This window comes from Aaosphaeria arxii, assembly GCF_010015735.1.
Source record: "Aaosphaeria arxii CBS 175.79 unplaced genomic scaffold BU24scaffold_4, whole genome shotgun sequence".
NCBI lineage: Eukaryota > Fungi > Ascomycota > Dothideomycetes > Pleosporales > Aaosphaeria > Aaosphaeria arxii.
This window is the reverse complement of record NW_022983477.1, coordinates 2,188,965-2,206,516: the sequence shown is the minus strand read 5'-3', so window position 1 is coordinate 2,206,516 and position 17,552 is coordinate 2,188,965. Positions and strand designations below refer to the sequence as shown.

Below are 17,552 nucleotides of genomic sequence, written 5' to 3'. Positions count from 1 at the left end.
TCTCCATTCAACACTTCTGGCCAGGGTATGGGCACCATCCAGTCTCGGCCCCCTTGTTCTTCCCTGATCCTTGCGTCTCGCTTGGTGGTTCAATTATAGAAGTAATGAAGGTCGTTCGAGGATGCATACAATGCTCTCCAGGGTAAGGATATGGGCAGTGTTTCCCCCGCGTAACGACTGTTGTGAAGCCAGCCACAGGAGCCACAGTGCTAGTAAAAATTGACGGTTGTGGAGTTGGTGTTGTGAAACCTACGAAGGAGGTGAAAACTGAAGGTCGAACTGTCACCGTTGATACGCGTTGTGTTGATGGTGCGACAGGTATGACAACAACAGCTGTTGAGTGCTGGGAGCGCTTCGAGCTTGAGGACTTGCGAGTGGTCTGGGAGGAACGAGTACTTTGTACCACGACGATGGTGCTGTGTCCGTCTTCACTCCGAGGGTAGAGACTGAGACTGCCTGAAATGTAAGGAAGAACATGTACGTCTCCGTCTTTAAACGGAGACAAGGTTTCGAAATGTCTTCGGCGAAGAGCAACAGCTGATGGTGTAGGTTGAGCGATTGATGATGACACTAACGTGACTGCTGGTCTCGATGCTCTAGCCGGATATGTGAAGCCTGGAATGAGTGGCACGCTCTGCGAAAAGGGCGGGATGAGGACGCTCATGGTGCTACTAGTCGGTGACGATGGATTTGGAGAAGCGGACACACCCTCTGTGAGATTACCTAGACTACTTGGGGAGGCTCTCGAAGATGTGCTCACGTTCGGATAAGAAGTAGAAGGCACAACCTCCCCAGAAGTTGGCCGGAGGGGAGCTTTCGGCGACTGTGTGGGAAGGACCGTTACGACTGCAAGTACACTGGAAGATCGACTCGGTACCAATCCCAAGGATGTCAGAGACTCATTGTGAAGCCCTGATGTTGCAAATCCACCCGGATTTGTAGGCACGGAAATGCTTTGGCTTGAGTTGCCCTGTCCGCAAGAAATACTCGCTCCATGACTCGAATTTCCACTTTTCGACGCCGTCGCTGGAAAAGGAGGTGCAGGAACAACGATTGTTTCCGTAACAATCTTTGTGGTCGTCTTTTTGATGCTTGCAGTTTGAGATGCAGATACTATACTAGACCCAACGGCTGGAGGCACTGTCACATAATCGGTCACTGTAATATACACAACCGAAGTTTTGGGTATTGTAGATGAAGGTATTCTTCCAGAACCGGATGCTCCTAGTTCTTCGTGGCCTTCATGGCGAGGCTGTACCGCACAGCTTGCGGCCTGCGCCATCAAGATAGCTATCAATGGGGTTTTGGTTCGCATGGTTTCTAGTATGGCAAATCGATTTTCGAGGATCGGGAATTCTATATTGATTTCCAGAAAGTCTAGAGCAATAGTTCAAGTAAGGCCGAAGGAGCATTCAACCAAAAATTCAAAGACCCTAGATTCACAATGTCCTTTGTCGTGCCACTTCAACTGTGAAGATTGTAGGCCGAACGAACGTTATTGTTCACTTAAAGATGGCAAGATGAAGGCAAACAAATCTAAGTGGAACTAATTTGAGACAACGAGGATTATCTTAAAATAGTAAATATTGTTGAGTAAATCTCACTTGTATTGCTAAGCCTTCATCGAGTCTGCATACACTAATCAACACAACAGACGTAGAAAGACATTGCTATTGATTGCGCCACTTGTAGCAAATCCATACACCGATGCTACACGCGACAGTATATATACATCTAATTGACCATGTATTGTGCAAACTTCAACACACCTTTTGTACCGAGGCTCGGCGAATATCTAGTTTTGTTAGCTCTGCCACCTCACTGCATGGATGTGATCCGATTTGATAGACTTCTTTCTCTCTTATACGAACTAGATTACGTCGCAAATTGGTCACTTACGCACTTGTGAATACTTCCACTCGGGCAGAGTCCACTACTAGGGTAGCATTTTGTGGCTACCTCTGAACAATACAGAAGTATCTCCGATGTCAAAGAAGCAGAATAAACCAGGATCATTCATGGTCCATACGAGGTGAGCCTACGTGGCACAGTAACCTCATCCTTTAGCCGTTGCCCTAGCTGAGCTGACAAAATGCATTACTGCGGCGTCGCGGCAAGGTAAAGTAATAACATAAAAGCTAGGTCCACATGATTGTATCACTCTCCTTGTGAAATATCTGAATTATCTCTTCTTCTTTTCAATTTGTCACACGGCCTATCATTCTTTCTCAAGTATGGTGACCAACACAGCCCTCATCTTCAAAAAGGTCCCCGAGTCCCTGCCAGTAGAAGGTGAACACATTGTCATAGAGCATCGTGATTTTGACCTCGATGCGCGGCCGCCAGAGGGAGGATTGACCGTGCAAAATTTCCTGCTCTCATTTGATCCCTATCAGCGCGGTTGTCTGCGTGAGCCAGATGAGGCAACATACGGTCCGTCGTTCCCGATCAACGAGCCCCTGTTATGCGGCGCAGTATCTAGGATCCTGAAATCGACGATCCCAGAATTCAACGAAGGAGATCTTGTATGGGGTCTGTTCGGAGCTGAGCAGTATACTGCTGTTCCTCCAGTTCTCGTACCGCAAGTCAGGAAGCTCGACAATCCACTGGGTTTAGATCCGATCGTATTCACTGGAGCTCTCGGTACGGCCGGTTTGAGTGCGTATGCATCTTTCTATGAGATTGGCAAACCCAAGCCGGGACAGACGATATATATTTCGGCTGCTTCAGGGGGTGTTGGGCAGATTGTAGGGCAACTCGCAAAGATGGAAGGCTTAACTGTGATTGGGAGTGTTGGAAGTGATGAAAAACTTGATCTGATTGTCAACGAACTTGGATTTGATGCTGGATTCAATTACAAGAAAGAGAGTCCTGCAGCTGCACTAAACCGCCTTGCCCCGCAAGGACTTGACATATACTATGACAATGTTGGCGGAGAGACTCTCTCGGCGGCACTAAATGCCATGAAAGACTTTGGGAGAGTAGGTACGTATATTGTGCAGCATTAGAATATCTATTGACATTGCTAATTTTTGCACTCAGTCAGTTGTGGCATGATCTCCCAGTACAATTTATCCCCAGAGGACCGGTACGGAGTGAAGAATCTGGGGCAACTCTTTCTCAAACGACTCACGGTGCAAGGATTTATCATCTCGGATCCTGAGATTATGCTGAAATACGTGATGGAGTTCTCTATTAAAATGAGCGCATATTTGAAAGAGGGAAAAGTCAAATCAATAGAGAGCTTAACTGTTGGTATTGAAAACGCAGCTCAGAGCTTCCTAAGCATGTATAGTGGTGCAAACTTTGGGAAGACAGTCCTCAAAATCGCAAATGTAGCTTGAGTTCAAGATGCGGGTTCTAGTGGGGTGTAAGGAGGGAAAACAACCTTTCTTCAAGCATATGCGAACACTGTCATATAGCCTTAGGATCACTTCAAAGCGCATGTATCCAGATAGGCACCCATGTATTGCTGAACTATGAACGCCTCAAGATGAAAAGAAAACTATGAACATTCAAACGACTAGGCACTGCTCGTGACACTATCCACAACTCTGCGGATATCATCCAGTAGTGTCTGCACTTCGTCACATGTCTCCGTAAGCCCCGTTCGAAAGCGAGGGTTTCTCTCCGACTCCTGGATCACATTGTCGTCACGAAGAGAATCCAGATCGATCGAGATGATAGTGACCTCCTTCTTTATCACCTCAGTGACGGCTTGCTGAAATTCCTCTCCGATTGCGAAGATTCGTTCCCTAAAATCCGTTCGATGGCCGTCAAATAAAGTTTCGGAACCAAATGCATCGTCGCAAATTATTGCCTTTTTACGAAGGTCACTACCGCCACCTATGAAACATTAGTGACCCAGACTATAATTATGACCAAATTTCATTAAGCATCTCCTACTGACCGCATTCCCTGATACTAGCTTTGTAGTATGGGACCATGCGCTGCCCAATGATCGATGACTGTATGCTAGAAACAAGGTCTACTCGAAGCTTTTGCATACGAGCTTGATGATCGTCTATGGCACATTCGATAGCGTAATTTAGGTAGAGCCGGCGGTGCTGGATAGTTCTCATCAGTGTCATCAGCGACCTTTTAGCCGCATCCGATATCCTAGCTGTACGATCCGTTAACGATTCACGAAGCGAATTTCAAATAGAACTTCCACACGCAACTAATCTATTGAAGCAATGAAAGGTGTCAATCTTGGGGATTGTGATCTTGAGATGGCAAAGAGCTGTGCTTGTATGGCTTACATGAGCGATGCGTGATTTCGATGACCACTCGTAGGTCATTTGTTATGTCGGCCTTCATCCTGTTGATGATTTGGTCCACGTCATTCTTGAAAACTCGCCACATTCGTAGAATATCGTTTGCCATTTGTTCGATGGCAATTTCATTCCAGCAGTGATATTCCATCTGGCGTGTTTGGTGGCTTCCATAGTTTCGGCACCAGGCTGCAAATGTGGTATGATACCACTACGAACAGATCAATACAATGTCACTCAAGGAGACACAACGCTACTCACACCCCTCCAATCTTTGGCCGCTTTCCTTGATGCGTGACTCCATTGACGAGTATGTGCTTCTAAATTGGATTTTAGTCAAGCCCAGAAAGCTATCAACTAGACATACCCATGTCCGACGAGATAGAGTCAGAAAATTGAGAGAAGATGGCCTCTGAGACGGTGTTTACATCGGAGAATGGGGCAGTCATCTGCATGTACTCATTCAGTATACTGTGTACTGCTAATGATGGATGTGCGGACCTCATCAAGCCGATCCTGTACCAAAGCGACTGCGTCTATAATAACCTTCTTGCGTTCAGCACTTGTACCACCTGAGCCTGCCTCAAGCCAGAGTTGCGTAGATCCAAGGAAGGCAGGAAAGTCATCATTCATGTATGCCAGAGCCGCACGTAAATGGCTTTCCGCTACTATCCCAACACAGTGTCGCCTCAAATTGATGATATTACTCATGTTGAGCCATGGAATAGCATCGGCAACAGCCTTTTGGCGATACTCCCGGTACACGGAGTTAGAAACGCAGAAAACAGTGAGGCCCGCTGAAGCAGGATGATCTCGATAGTTTCCCAATATTTCGTTTCTGATCTTTCTGTTCCGTAATCCCACGATAAAGTTTTCGATCTTGAATTTATCTTGTGCATATTTGGCCTTCATCTCTAGAAGCTCGTTGTGTACCTCCTTGATTTCCATGAACGCGTCGACGTCTCGAGGTCCTTGGTCATTCAGTATCTTGATCTCTTCTTCATGAGCCAATATGTCATTCCGCAGCTGCTGAAGCTCGTTTTTCATGGAATCGATGCGTGCGCGATTAGCAGGAAAGTCATTCCTTGCTTCCGAAATGTTTATTTCTTCAGATCTCGTACATACTATGCCGATATGGGAAATACCAACCTCAACAGCGAGATCGAGCGCTTCCTTAACACTAGTATTTGTACCCGCTCGCTTGGCCTCAACGACAATAAATATTTGGTTGCATTCTCGAATGTAGCGTTCTGAAACGTTCTGTCTCGCAGAATTGAGGTCACGAAGGCCTGGCAGATCTGCAAGTATCAGGCCCTTACTTAATATTACCGCATTGAGGTGGACACTATCGAAAACTGTGAGCATCATATGGAATTAAAAGCCAAACAAAGACTCTTACCGCAACTTCTTGACTAAGGGCCATAGGTTCGCTTCCGTCGTCCCTTCAATCTCTGAAGTCAGAGCATAGAGGCGATTCGAACATTGCTGTACATTAGCGAACGTCTCTCTTTGTCCTATCGCCTGATGTCTCGTGTAAGATGGTAGCAGTTCATCAGCCCAGCTCATTAATGTGTTAACAGGAACGGATAGCGGCTGCGAGCGGAGTATTTCAGGGTGTCTGCCGAGCTGCAGTTTGAACGCAGCCTGGAACGTGTTTACGGCAAGGGCACTCCTCTTCTCCAAGTCAATGACGTCCTCCTTTGGCATTCCACTAGGGCGGTCTTGGTAATCATAATGGCCTTGAAGGAGCTCTTCGAATTGAACCTTCAGATCTTCTCTGGTGAAATATTCCACTTCGAGTGCGAGAGATTCGCTACTATGGTAGTGATACTCCGTTACAACGCACGTGCAGCCTGCTCCATTGCTGCTCTATGATGCTTTAGTTGTGATCTTTATTGAGAACTGATGTGCCACTTACAGATCTTGCTAAGTCTTTTCGATCTAATAGTGAATTAATCAGACTGCTCTTCCCCGCACCGGAATCTCCTACCAGCCCGACGATGCGGGAAGAAGGTGGCTGAAAAGATGACAAGACCTCGGCTCGCGCATATAACTGCTGTATGGTCGAGCCCTGTTCCTGATGCAGGTTCGAGCTCCCCAAAGCTGTTCTCAAAGTCACAGCAGCATCCTTAGTTCTGTTCAAACTGCTCTGGATGCGCGGGTCATAGAGCAATGATTGGGGCGGGTCCTCATCTTCGACCTTGTGTACTTCAATCTCCCTCCTCGGCATGCTAGAGGAGCGCCGCGACCTTGGTGTGCGGCGTCCACCTTGCGGTACGGATTCTGTGCTGAGATTCCTAGTTGGAGTCTCAACATCTCTGTTCAAACTCAGCCCATGCAAATTCTCGGCAAGACTATCTGCTCTGCTGTGTTCAGTTGGAGTTCGTGGACTGGGTGATAGTTGAATAGATGGGGTTGAGGTAGTTCTGGGTATATCTGGTACGCTGCTAGCTGGTGTTGAATCATGTAGTCTGATTCCTCGAAGCTGCTGAGCCAGATTGTCATTCTCTGTGTTTCCTCGTTGTTCGAGGGACTCGCTGGATATGGACGGTGCGCTAGTCGACTGTACCGAAGTATCTCTCTCGATAGACTGAACAGGAACGTCCGGATCATCGCCTACCTCGGATGCGGCAATCGACGCGGTTGTGGAAGGGGTAAACAAGGGAACGCTCGATGCCGCACTGCTGGTAGTTTCCCTTGATCTAGACATATGACCTGCGGATGGTTGTAAAGTTTGACTTCTTTCACTACCCGGTGTTCGCACTGGTGTGTTCGATTCTCGGCTGAACGTGAACGAAGGGGATGTTGACCGCGGATGGCCAAAGGTAAAGGGTCCAGGCGATGAGATTTCAGTAGATGATGTTGGTGTCAAGCGCGATGTAGCAGACGCAATACTTCGGCATGAACCACTGGCAGTGCCTGTTTGCTGCTGCCCAAAGGTGAAATGTCCAGTCGATGATGTCGGCGTCAACGTAGGGGGCTCGTGACTGGCGGAAGTTTCTCTAGCAGAGCTTGATGCCGGACCTGCTGGCATTCTCTAACATCATGGTCAGCAAAGATTACCAATGATGCATTCCTTTTCAGCAAGTACCATAGTCACCATAATGTCGCTAGATCAAGCATGGGCACTTCCTCACAATCGAGGCAAAGGCAGGATCTATCAACAGTGAAAACTCAGAGATCAGGGACGAAATGAAGGCCACAAGTGGGATAGTATATCTTTCATAGCTATTTTAGAACCTCGTAATCATTGTCAAGTGGGCGGGGTACCTTCCTGTGTGCATTGTGTTAGGCGCCCGTCCCTCCCGTCCGGCTCCTGTAAGGTTGCGGCACAGCAACGAGTCAACCAATGAAGTTGAGCTCCAAGGGGCATGGTGCATATTGATAGTTATCTTGAGTGCTGCATCATACGAACATCGGACATACGATGTATTGGGTCTGGCGCCTACTGTACTTTCATGGGTCATATTCATGGTGCTGTTGTGGGGGCCATGTGTTCGGGAAATGGAAACGAAAGTGTGTTATTGTACACGAGGCTGTTTCATGAACATGAAATAACTACCTATTCTTTTAGCGCCCGATCAATATGTGCCTATACTAAGAGTTAGGCAACGTTTACAGAGCTAGAAGGCACGATTGCGGTTTGACTTTGATGCAAGGTGATGAGAACTTTTGTTGATTTCCTATGTAATCGCATTGAATAAGATCACTGCGAAGGGTCCGAAGGGTTCTATGAGATAGCGGATCCAGGGATTAAAAAAACATCGAAAGATACCTCCAGAAAACGCCAAATAGCCGTTTCGAAAACCTGAATCACATATCCGTGTGGTTCGGTAGTGGTATCCATTATTATTCCTTCATTTAGGTGAGAGGACCGGGTGACTAAGAAAAGTTGCAGTGGTCCAATCAAATACGATATGGACAGCGTTTTCGTAAAGATCGAGGGTAGACCGTGTCGGTTCCATCTTTCGTAGGCAAAGGGGATCACTGATATACAAAACAGAAAGGCTTTATGCTTGCACGATAGCGCAACGAGAGGAGCTTATGACTAATAAAGTAATTAGCAGCAGGTCGGAAAGGTTCAAGGTGAACATGCTTACCCTGTGAGCCTGATATCCGATCTACTCTTGACAGTAGCGCGCATATCCGGCATCCAGGACATGGGGATACTCAGCTGAAACCTCAACTCCAAGACGTCAACTGATTGATTGAGGTGTACATATGCTCTCTTAGCCGTTTTTGGCTGCTGCTGCGACTTGATTCTGAGCGGACACTGAACTGTCGGGGTAGGGGACGGAACGTTAGCAAGCTTACGAAATGCCTCTCTTTCTCCGATGAGTCTTGATCGTCCGAGGATGATTATGAGGAGGGATGAAACAAGCAAACGGAATAAGAGAAAAAGTGTGAACTAGGCTGAAGGTATCCGTTCATGGCGTTCCGAATCAGGGTGAAGACTTCTTGAAGCTTGCAAGATCTCGGAACGTATGCTAGACAAGCATTTTCGCGCGAGTGTTCTATGAGGTAAGGAGGCTCTAAGAGCTCTTGGGGAGGGGGAGAAGGGGGGAAGGGACATCTGGGGTAGATGCAACATACCCGTTGACTCCCCTGTCGAGAAGCATGTATTCGTGAGCTGCTTCTTTGCCACCGCGATCGAGAAGGTACTCCATGTAATATGAAGAAAGGTCCTTCAGAGCTTCGGGGCTGAGTTGCGCTTTGCTGCGCATTAAGTCGTGTACTGCTTTGATCCGAGTGTGAGCCTCGTCTTCACCTTGGAAAGGCTGGCTGATTTCGAATTTCAAGTAATTGATCCAGAAAGCCTGTGAGCTGACAAATTTCTCATAGTTGTCTTTGAAAAGTTGTCTTGCTCGTGCAGCGTCATTGCTACACTGCCAGAGAATGCGGGCTTGTTCTGCGAGGAGTTGGCTAGATATTTCAATGTCTCGCTGTTCGATGTAGGTGCCGAGGAGCTCAATAGCCGCCTCGTTGCCGGTTTGCCGCCTTTCAAGACCTGCGAATGAGACGAGAGTCTCGACGTGGTTGGGTACTTGATCTAGAATCGCAGAGTGGATGTCGCGAGCAACCTGGGTGCGCTCGAGTTTCTCCTCGAATCTGGCCCAGTGTAGACGAATGGTAGGACGATCGATAGGAACAAAAATGCAGCTTGCTCTCATGTAAATGAGACGAGTATCCTCGTCCCTCTTCTCGCAGAACTCATCGCCTTTGCTTTGTCCAAACATCCATCGGGCGTAGCGTAGCCAGAACTCGTCGTAGAGTGCGCATGAAACCAGACAGCGTTCGTAGAGGAAAGCGACGCGTTTGAAGTCACCTTCGGATTCCTCAAACTCCAAGTATTTGCGCCAATTGGCTAAGTCGGCTTCTTCGACCTCCGTCACGTGAAAGTAACCCCGCTTGATGTTTGATTCAAATGTCCAGCGTTTGGTTGACTCATTTTGTACAAGAGTGTAAGCCTGGTAGTAGTGTGCATCGATCTTGGTGCGCAGTGATCGCTCCACCTCCAGTTCTGGCAGGCCTGGTTCTTCTGATCGAACATCGCTGGTCATCTTCACCAAAACCTCTGGTTCGACGAGCTCTTCAACAGGCTGTATGCCTATGCGAGCACGGAACTTTTCATAGTAACGGCCGAAATTGAACGAAGGAATCTGGAAGACACGGGCGTATAGCTTGGTTACGTTCGACGCTTCATTGATTCTCTCCTCGAATTCGATGTATTTGTCCCAGAACGGGCCGGATTGGAAGTCCATGCCCACGAAGTGGGTGCCACGTTCGAAGAGACTAGTGATGTCAGTTTTCCAATACTTCAGATACATAGAGTGGAGGCTGCCAAGGGGAGGGAGAGGAAATCAAGATCATCGAATGATGACTACGGGGCGAACCGGCGTGATACCATCAAGCGTGGACGGCCGCGGTGCATTCCGATCTTAAGATCGAAAGTCATGTGTATCCCACTGTTTCGGGGCTATCAAAGGCAACTGATTAGATGAAGCTGAGTGCTTCTCAATCTCGAAGAAACATCACGCTTGGAGTGTCATTGTGAATGTTGGCTCTGGCAGGAGCTGGCTCTGGCAGGAGCGGGCTAGGTAGACTGAACTTACTCTCGGATGATGTCGTTATCATGGCATGTATCCAACTTGAAGTGGCAGTAATGTGTCCACAAGTCAACGGAGACAGGAATGGAAGATATTCCGCGCTCATAGACCTGTAAATCCTCCATGAGCTACATAGCCTTGCGATGCTTTCATTGGCGCACTTACCATTTCAGCTGTCTCGGTCCCACCAATGGAGAACTCCAGATCGGCATATTTCTTCCAGTATCCGAAGAATAGAGGGAACTTCGCAAGGAAGCAGTCGAAGACGTTGCGAAGGAGTTCGATGACGGAAGGGCTGGAATTGCGGGTGACACCTCCCTCGAGGTCCGAAACGCGAGTTACGAGGGCTTCCCAGTGCTCAAATTCATCTTCAGCAGCAACCTATAAACAATAAGTCAGTCAATGTAATAGTTGTAGCGCGACAGTGTACTGACAACTGTATCGAGGAGCTTTTTGATCTCCGCCGCAGCTTCGTCGCCAGTGTATTGCACCTGTGCGATGCTGCCGCGACCGGAAACGAGCATGATGCGCGCGGTGTTCTTGTGAGCTAAATGTGGCAGAAAGAGTAATTTCGCAGGCTACTGTTGTTCTGTCTCGAAATAATTCGTGATGAGAAATGGGGAGCGCCTTGACGGATAGTTGGACGAGGGCTTGGAGGTTGTCGGAGGTTTCGCGTCGCAAGAAAGTGAAGGTAGAGAACCGGCGTTCGCTTTCCAGGGTGCTTACTCATCTATAGTAATTATGGTCACGTGAGACGTCGCTCAACCCTCAAGTGGCCGCATGCGGTATGGTAAAAATCTATTTCGTTCACTTCGTTCCTCATTGGCAAAGAGCTTGCGTGGGGCAAGGGGGAAGCTTTCTGTAGCCTTCATGCAGCACTGTTTTCTGCAATATACCAGAGGTTGTCAACCGAAGCAACCCTCTCAACACTATATACTCTAGGTATCATCAAACAATGGAAGCGCTCAGAACAAAAACCAACTCGTTCACCGATTGTCCCAAACTCCATCTACAACCAAGCATCACCATCATCTTTATTGTCATAAAACATTTTTAGGCGGCACGTTCACCTTGAAGCAGATTTGTAGTTTCAGGACCTGCGAAGGAGAAAGGGCTTTTTGACATCTCAGGACTGCGCGGGCTAATCGGTAGAGCAAACAGGCCTTCGTCTTTGTCGTCATCGTCATCGTCGTTCGCCGGTAACGACGGGCCCCGAGACTGGAAGACAGGTCCTGGGGCAGTAAACGCATTCAACGAGGCCATCCCAGGTTGCTGTTGCTGCTGCTGCTGTTGTGCCACGAGCGATGGGGGCGGAACTGCGGTGACTATCCGGCCCGCCTGGGGAGCCTGGGCAGGCTGTGGGGGTTTAGCTGCAAGGACCGAGGGGTTCGCGCCTTTGAAAGCAGCGAATGACGAAACCGCCACATCCGACGATTCGGGCGAGAGGGGATTCGACTGTGGTAAATCTCCAGATTCTGACTTTAAGGTAAGATCCTTTTCGCTCGTCCCCAGCTTTAGGCCGCGAAGCTTCTCCATCAGCCTCCCGCCGCCTGGAGATCTGGGGCTTGCGGGGCCCAATGACGGCACTGAGGGCTCGGCCAGTGAAAGATTGAGGCCAGCAGGCTTTGCCGTGACACCGAACGTTTGTTCGATCCATTCCTTCTCCTGCACCGCCATCAGGAAGCCTATGCCCTCGACGTTCGTCTTTGACTCGGCATCAATCTCCTTTTGCAAGACTTGCAACCTCTTCTTTGCCCATATGGTATGTAGAATGCCCTTCTTCCCCGCAGCACGGGCGGAAGCACCGAGCTCAGGAGGAAAGATGGCAGGCAACGGGTTGGTGTGCCATATCACTGGAGACTTGTCACTTCCATGCGGTTGATGAAGTAATGTGACGCTCGAGGGTACTGCTACTCCTGGAGGCAATAGGAAGTAGATACGGTTTACATCGTTGCTGGGCTGGTCGTCTGCGGGCAGCACCGTCGTCTTGCCTTCCCATGAAATGTGCCAATCGCCCCGAATGCCGCGTGTTGTGTTGTCATCCTCCCATTCTACCATGAGTATCTTGGTGCCTTCCCTGCCATGCCCGGCCTCAAACTCGAAGCGGGCGAGAGCGTTCGTACTCGAGATGCTGGGCGATTCGACCTCATCCTTGCTCGGAGGATTAGATGTCGCGGTGCCTACGGGTGTAAAAGAAGAAAAGGTGGCGGCGGAAGACATGTTATGTACCTGTAGAGTACAGAAGACGTGGAAGCGCGTTACAGCTGCGGCGTCGTTAAGTACGGGTGGGGGCCAAGCCGAATAAATGAATTGATGGACGGGAAATTGGTACACGACGACCAGGACCGTATCCGGGCTGCCAATGCGAAACAATCAGGTGACTTCAGCTGAAAGACCGGCCATGCACTCGCAAACTTGAACTCGCGAGCTCACAAGGGCACAACGCAGCCAGACCGTAACGACTTTTGAAAAGCTTCAGACGTGCCGCACGACTGCATTCGTCGTCTCCTCCAACCTAATGTTGTAGGATCTCGATCGCAAATAGTTATGCCCGACTGCTCTCGCTTACGGGATGCTTTTCTAATAATGGCAACGCGCTGCACCGGTGAGCGCGCCACCAGCGGCAGACGGAGGGGAACTTAATCGAGGGGTCATCCTCGAACTGCTGTGGCTCTGTCATTGCATTTGTGTAGACCAATAATGAGAGAACTCTGCTGCAAGGGGCGCCTGTCATTAGTGGCGAAAGCAGTGCTAAAGGTGAAAGCAAAGTCATCAAACGATACGTGATAACTATAGGCACAGGTAGAGAGACAGATGCAACAAAGACCACCATGATAATAAGTAATGCTCAGATATCGAGCTTTTTCATTTGAAGCTAAGTTCTTCTTCTTTGTCTATGTGAATCGGGCCCAAAGCCACGACTGTTGCACTCGGGACAAGGCCCCGTTGTGCATATTACTACAACATATAAAATGTCTGTGGGAAGCTGCACTAGCTTTCCTCGGTTCCTCCATAAATGCCATGCCGTAAGGTCATCACCGAATCCGTTTCCCTTCCTTCAACGCCATTCGTGATATGCAGGATGCGATCCATCTTCTTCCCCAAAGGTATAACCGTGGTATAAAATATTATAAAGTGGGTATAAGGCGTAAGTAAAGTTAATATATGCAGAGAAAGTAAGATGCTGTTTAGTAGACTGCATCGGAAGTCTAAGACACACAAACAGACCAGGATGCTTTCCAGCAGAAGAGATGGGATATCTAGATCAACAAGAAATCCCAGTGCTTCTGTCGCATCACGTCCCTCCAGTGGACGCTCTGTTTGCTGCCGTTCGCGAGGTTGTCGTCGTTGACGAGCCAAACGTCTTTCAAAAGCTCTTTGATCCTTCCAAAAGAGCCAAAAGCAGAAGCCTCTCCCAGGCGACCGGCACGCTCGGCAAACATCTTGCGGAAAGAGGAACCAGGTAGCGAGACTGATCCAGCAATGAGCAGAGGCCAGACGAGGGAGCGGTCGAAGCCATCGGGACCCGCGGGGATGAATTCCATTGCCTCGCTCATGGCCCTGACCAGGTTGGAGATGCTTGCCTGGGTTCGATCGAAGTCTGGAACCAGGCTGCAAAGATAGATTCGAGCAGCCAAGCGGAAGACAGCGGTCATGTTGCGGCTGAGCTGTTTTGGTCGGATCGCGCCTGTGGCGGAGTAGGCGTTCGCAACGGTGCCTGGCGGGGGCTCGGACAAACTGATCTGATCACCAAGGAGCTTGATATGTGCGCAGAGTTGGACCTCATCCATCTTCTCCAACTTGAGGGCTTCGAGGCAAGCGATCTCAGAGATCAAGTACATGATGCGGTCTTCACAACCCATGAGCTCCGCAAGACCCGAAGGCGAGTCGCCGATGAGCTTCTCGCGATAGGTATCTGCAAATGCGGGCGTCCTACCGAGCATGGTAGCACCAAGGATATCGATCCAGGAAGCGAGAGTCATGTTGAACGGTGGCTGTGAGTGAGGTTGCCCGTTCAAAGCCACGAGGTGTGATGGAAGCTCGAGCTTGTGGACAAGACTTGTTGCTGCCTGGAAGTGTTGGTGCCAGGGAATATCAGGAAGGCAATCGTCTGGACGGCCCACAGAGCATTGGAAGAAGATCATACCGAGCGTGGCCTCGAGGATCTGTGAGTGATCAGTGTCGCGGTTGAGTGCCTCACAGAGTTCAGAGATGGTGGCATATCGGTGGCGCATGATGTCGTTGTCGATTTGTTCACCCTGAATCCTCTCGGTCGCTTTCAAGTGCAGTGCGGAAATGCTCAAGCAGCAGTGGAGGTAGGTCTTGTTCGACTCCAATGCTGGGAGAATGACATCTGTGCGCGCAGATCCGTGCTGGTTGACATCCAGAATGGGGAAGATCAATCGCAGAACATTCTCAATGAAGTGATTGAGGAGGTGCTGGTCGCACTCGTCAACCTGAATGAGAGACTGGTGCGACGGGCTGAATGATCCGTGGGGGAAATCGAAGACCTGGAAATCGAGCGGCTCCTCGGCGAATGATTCGCGACGGCTCTCGAAGTAGTCTTGCTGTATCCAGTTCTCCGCCGGGTATGGGTAGCCGACAACGGGGGGTGCTTGATAGGTGCTGAAAGTGGAGATTGTAGAATCTCGTCGTGTAGGAATGTCGTTGATGAACATTTGGCTCTCTGTCTTGATGTCCACTTCGTAGGGTGCGAACTGGCCGGGGTGGTTGAAGGATGGGGCAAACATAGGAGGGGGCATAGAGACAGAATTGTACAAGTCGGGTGTAGCGACTTGGTTGAAGTTGTAATCTAATGAAAGTTGCGAGTCGACGGATGGAGCCCGCGTGCAGGCAATACCATCTGAGAATGTGTCGGATGTGGGGAGAGAATGGCATAAGCTTGGAGGAGTGTTGGCACCTAATGTGACACCTTGGGCCGTCTTCTCGTTGAGCTTCGTCCGCTTGATGATGTTCTTGATGATCTCCTTTTGGTTGCGCCTTTGCTCGTTGTTGCCCCACCACATTGGCCTCTTGTATTCACACTTCAGACCAAGATGTTTGCAGGCGCGGCAAGACGACTTTCCCTCGTCGCACTTCTTGCGTCGAAGGCGGCATGTGAAGCATCCTGCAGAGCTCTCGTTAGCCGTAGTCCAAGCGCGAGGATCCCTGTAGAGAGTCATGGAATTCATAACTTACCAGTCCGCGAGCGGCGATGCATCTTGGTAGCAGCTTGCTTTGCTGAGTTGGCAGCGTTTGCGTTTGTAGTTCCCACCATGGTTGTGGATTGTTTTCCAGTGGACGAAGATGCAGAAGTGGAGGACATGGACGGCTCATGTACTTCGGGACCAGCGAGATGGGGTTATGAAAGGCTAGTAAACAATGCGGCAATAAGGACTAACGCGCAACGGGAGGGATCGTAAGGGACAGGATGGCAGGGCTCGACCAGGTTGCTCTTAATTAAAGATAGGTAATTCGAAGCCTGTCCAGCGGACTTCGAGGAATAGAGAAAAGGTTGCGTGGAGCAAATTATGGTGTTGTGCCTGTCTGGAAGCAGAGGGACGAAAGGTTATGTACCTTATAAGTTCCATAAGCGGCACAATTGCAACTAATAGATCTGGATCTATTCTTGGAGTTTGGCCGGATGGTCAACATGTGTCTTCCCCCGAAGAGAGATGCGAACGCCGCGTTGGGAAAGAAAGAGCAACAGCCATTGGCCAGAGCAGACTCATCCTGCAGGTTGATATTGAAATTTGGGGCCTTTTGGTGTGCAGCTATTTTTGCGTAGCCGCCGGGGAGTGGTTGGTGGAAGGGTGGGGTGCACGGATCTCGAGTGAACGATTAGGCTGGTTGGTGGCCCCCGCAGTGTTTTTAGCAGTAATATCACCCAAATCAGACATGCACGCAGACCAGGGTTTGGACATGTTCTCTCCTCGGCGTGCGTGTGGAGGGCCCCCATCCCGCAATATCAGTGCATCCGAGAGCGACGTGGGAGGCCAGATCAAAAACACTTGCAGCGGATGCGATAACTGGCCGGCCCGGACGTTGCTGGCTCGCTCTGACCACTGTCGATCCTTGAGAGCTGCAGTATTGCCAAGATCGCATATGTCGAAATCCGCATTTGCAGCTTCTGGTATCCGGAATTCTGGTAACTTTTCCCATCTCCCTCTCTTTTACCCCCCGCCCCAGGTGGGAGCAAGTGTTGGTGTCTTGTCGTCCGAGATTGGCCGCGAAGGTAATGCGCAGTGGCTCGGTGATTCGGCTTGAAAAGACAGCTAGAAGACATGGAGGAATTTTGCGAACATACTCGTGCTCGATTGATTCGTTGGAGCAGTTACCAGTATCATTTCTAGACGGCTTACAGAGCTGGCTAGACGGTTCAAGTCCAAAGCAGTCGAGTGCATGCTCTACCTAACGCGGCAGGTCGGCCATGGAGGACAGCATTTCCCCGAGGGAGGAGCGTGAGTACTCGTAGGGGAGAGCTCGTGTGACGCGACCAGAGGACATGGATGGGACCAGCACAAGCGACCGGATGAAGACGTGATGGGCGTGTTTGCACAAGAGAGCTCTATGAGTGGCACGAAGCATGTCGATGGAGTTGGATTTTGCATGACAAGCTTTAGATTAGCTCCATGCGACGGGCCAATGGTAGGGCTTATCGACGGGTGGATCCCCTTGTGGCGCTCGACAGGGATCACTAGTAGGATGCGCTAAGAGAGCTGTCCCGTGCAACTAAAAAAAGGCCATTAATTTACTCACTCTCTCCGGTAAAAGACACATAATTAGTTTAGGACGAAAAGGCAAAGAGGGAGGGAAGGGGGATCCCAGTCCAGCCCCACTCCACGGCTAGACTAAGATCCCTACCTGTATTCCCTATTTGGGCGACATTCGCCTCTTTGCTGATGCGATTGGTTACCGACTATTATAACCAATACTTGGTAGTCCACGAATGAAGCACCGTGTAGCGAATACTTACCTCCATCTTGAGTCAACGCGTACGAAGCTCACCTGACACCGCGGATTTGTTCCTCCATGTTCTTGTACCCGCTACGGAGCAACACCTTGCGAGTACCTACCTACAGCTTATTACCACCAAGCCGCGAATTGCGATTTGATTCTGTACGGAATTCATACGAAGGATTTTACTTGCCCTTCTCGTTGCCCAAGGCAT

The 17,552-nt window shown here is 49.6% G+C and overlaps 7 protein-coding genes across 7 annotated transcripts; 2 read left to right on the top strand and 5 right to left on the bottom strand.

Annotated features, from left to right (window-relative positions):
• Positions 1-7: 7 nt before the first annotated feature.
• Positions 8-1,315, bottom strand: BU24DRAFT_480721 (uncharacterized protein; the record flags this gene model as incomplete). Its single annotated transcript, XM_033533137.1, has 1 exon — positions 8-1,315. The coding sequence occupies one exon, from the start codon at positions 1,313-1,315 to the stop codon at positions 8-10; it is 1,308 nt and encodes a 435-aa protein (XP_033384354.1).
• An 876-nt stretch (positions 1,316-2,191) lies between these two features.
• BU24DRAFT_492183 (NAD(P)-binding protein) lies at positions 2,192-3,344 on the top strand (the record flags this gene model as incomplete). Its single annotated transcript, XM_033533878.1, has 2 exons — positions 2,192-2,985; positions 3,043-3,344. The coding sequence occupies exons 1-2, from the start codon at positions 2,235-2,237 to the stop codon at positions 3,342-3,344; spliced, it is 1,053 nt and encodes a 350-aa protein (XP_033384353.1). The 5' UTR covers positions 2,192-2,234.
• A 143-nt stretch (positions 3,345-3,487) lies between these two features.
• BU24DRAFT_422330 (uncharacterized protein) lies at positions 3,488-5,260 on the bottom strand. Its single transcript, XM_033527963.1, has 6 exons — positions 4,776-5,260; positions 4,642-4,723; positions 4,536-4,594; positions 4,263-4,485; positions 3,911-4,123; positions 3,488-3,846 (listed from the first exon to the last, which is right to left on the bottom strand). The coding sequence occupies exons 1-6, from the start codon at positions 5,220-5,222 to the stop codon at positions 3,524-3,526; spliced, it is 1,347 nt and encodes a 448-aa protein (XP_033384352.1). The 5' UTR covers positions 5,223-5,260; the 3' UTR covers positions 3,488-3,523.
• Positions 5,261-8,806: 3,546 nt separating this feature from the next.
• BU24DRAFT_346131 (uncharacterized protein) lies at positions 8,807-10,905 on the bottom strand (the record flags this gene model as incomplete). The annotated part of the gene is made up of 4 exons (XM_033523474.1): positions 8,807-10,067; positions 10,388-10,491; positions 10,547-10,762; positions 10,816-10,905. 4 exons carry the CDS (start codon positions 10,903-10,905, stop codon positions 8,807-8,809), a joined length of 1,671 nt encoding a protein of 556 aa, XP_033384351.1.
• A 243-nt stretch (positions 10,906-11,148) lies between these two features.
• Positions 11,149-12,915, bottom strand: BU24DRAFT_422327 (uncharacterized protein). Its single transcript, XM_033527962.1, has one exon. It carries the CDS (start codon positions 12,599-12,601, stop codon positions 11,435-11,437), a length of 1,167 nt encoding a protein of 388 aa, XP_033384350.1. The 5' UTR covers positions 12,602-12,915; the 3' UTR covers positions 11,149-11,434.
• Positions 12,916-13,641: 726 nt separating this feature from the next.
• Positions 13,642-15,659, bottom strand: BU24DRAFT_347019 (uncharacterized protein; the record flags this gene model as incomplete). The annotated part of the gene is made up of 2 exons (XM_033523509.1): positions 13,642-15,509; positions 15,581-15,659. 2 exons carry the CDS (start codon positions 15,657-15,659, stop codon positions 13,642-13,644), a joined length of 1,947 nt encoding a protein of 648 aa, XP_033384349.1.
• Positions 15,660-15,673: 14 nt separating this feature from the next.
• BU24DRAFT_190055 (uncharacterized protein) lies at positions 15,674-16,718 on the top strand. Its single transcript, XM_033521704.1, has one exon. The coding sequence runs from the start codon at positions 15,953-15,955 to the stop codon at positions 16,646-16,648; it is 696 nt and encodes a 231-aa protein (XP_033384348.1). The 5' UTR covers positions 15,674-15,952; the 3' UTR covers positions 16,649-16,718.
• Positions 16,719-17,552: the final 834 nt, after the last annotated feature.

What these genes read in the sequence shown, in the direction of transcription:
- BU24DRAFT_422330 (XM_033527963.1), bottom strand. Translation starts at nt 5,222, where the DNA reads ATGGAAATCAAGGAGGTACACAACGAGCTTCTAGAGATGAAGGCCAAA. An exon ending in CGGCCAAAGATTGGAGGGGT is followed by an intron (nt 4,486 to 4,535) that starts GTGAGTAGCGTT and finishes ATCTGTTCGTAG; the next exon opens with TGGTATCATACCACATTTGC. An exon ending in CGAAATCACGCATCGCTCAT is followed by an intron (nt 4,124 to 4,262) that starts GTAAGCCATACA and finishes CGGATCGTACAG; the next exon opens with CTAGGATATCGGATGCGGCT.
- BU24DRAFT_422327 (XM_033527962.1), bottom strand. Translation starts at nt 12,601, where the DNA reads ATGTCTTCCGCCGCCACCTTTTCTTCTTTTACACCCGTAGGCACCGCG.
- BU24DRAFT_190055 (XM_033521704.1), top strand. Translation starts at nt 15,953, where the DNA reads ATGTACCTTATAAGTTCCATAAGCGGCACAATTGCAACTAATAGATCT.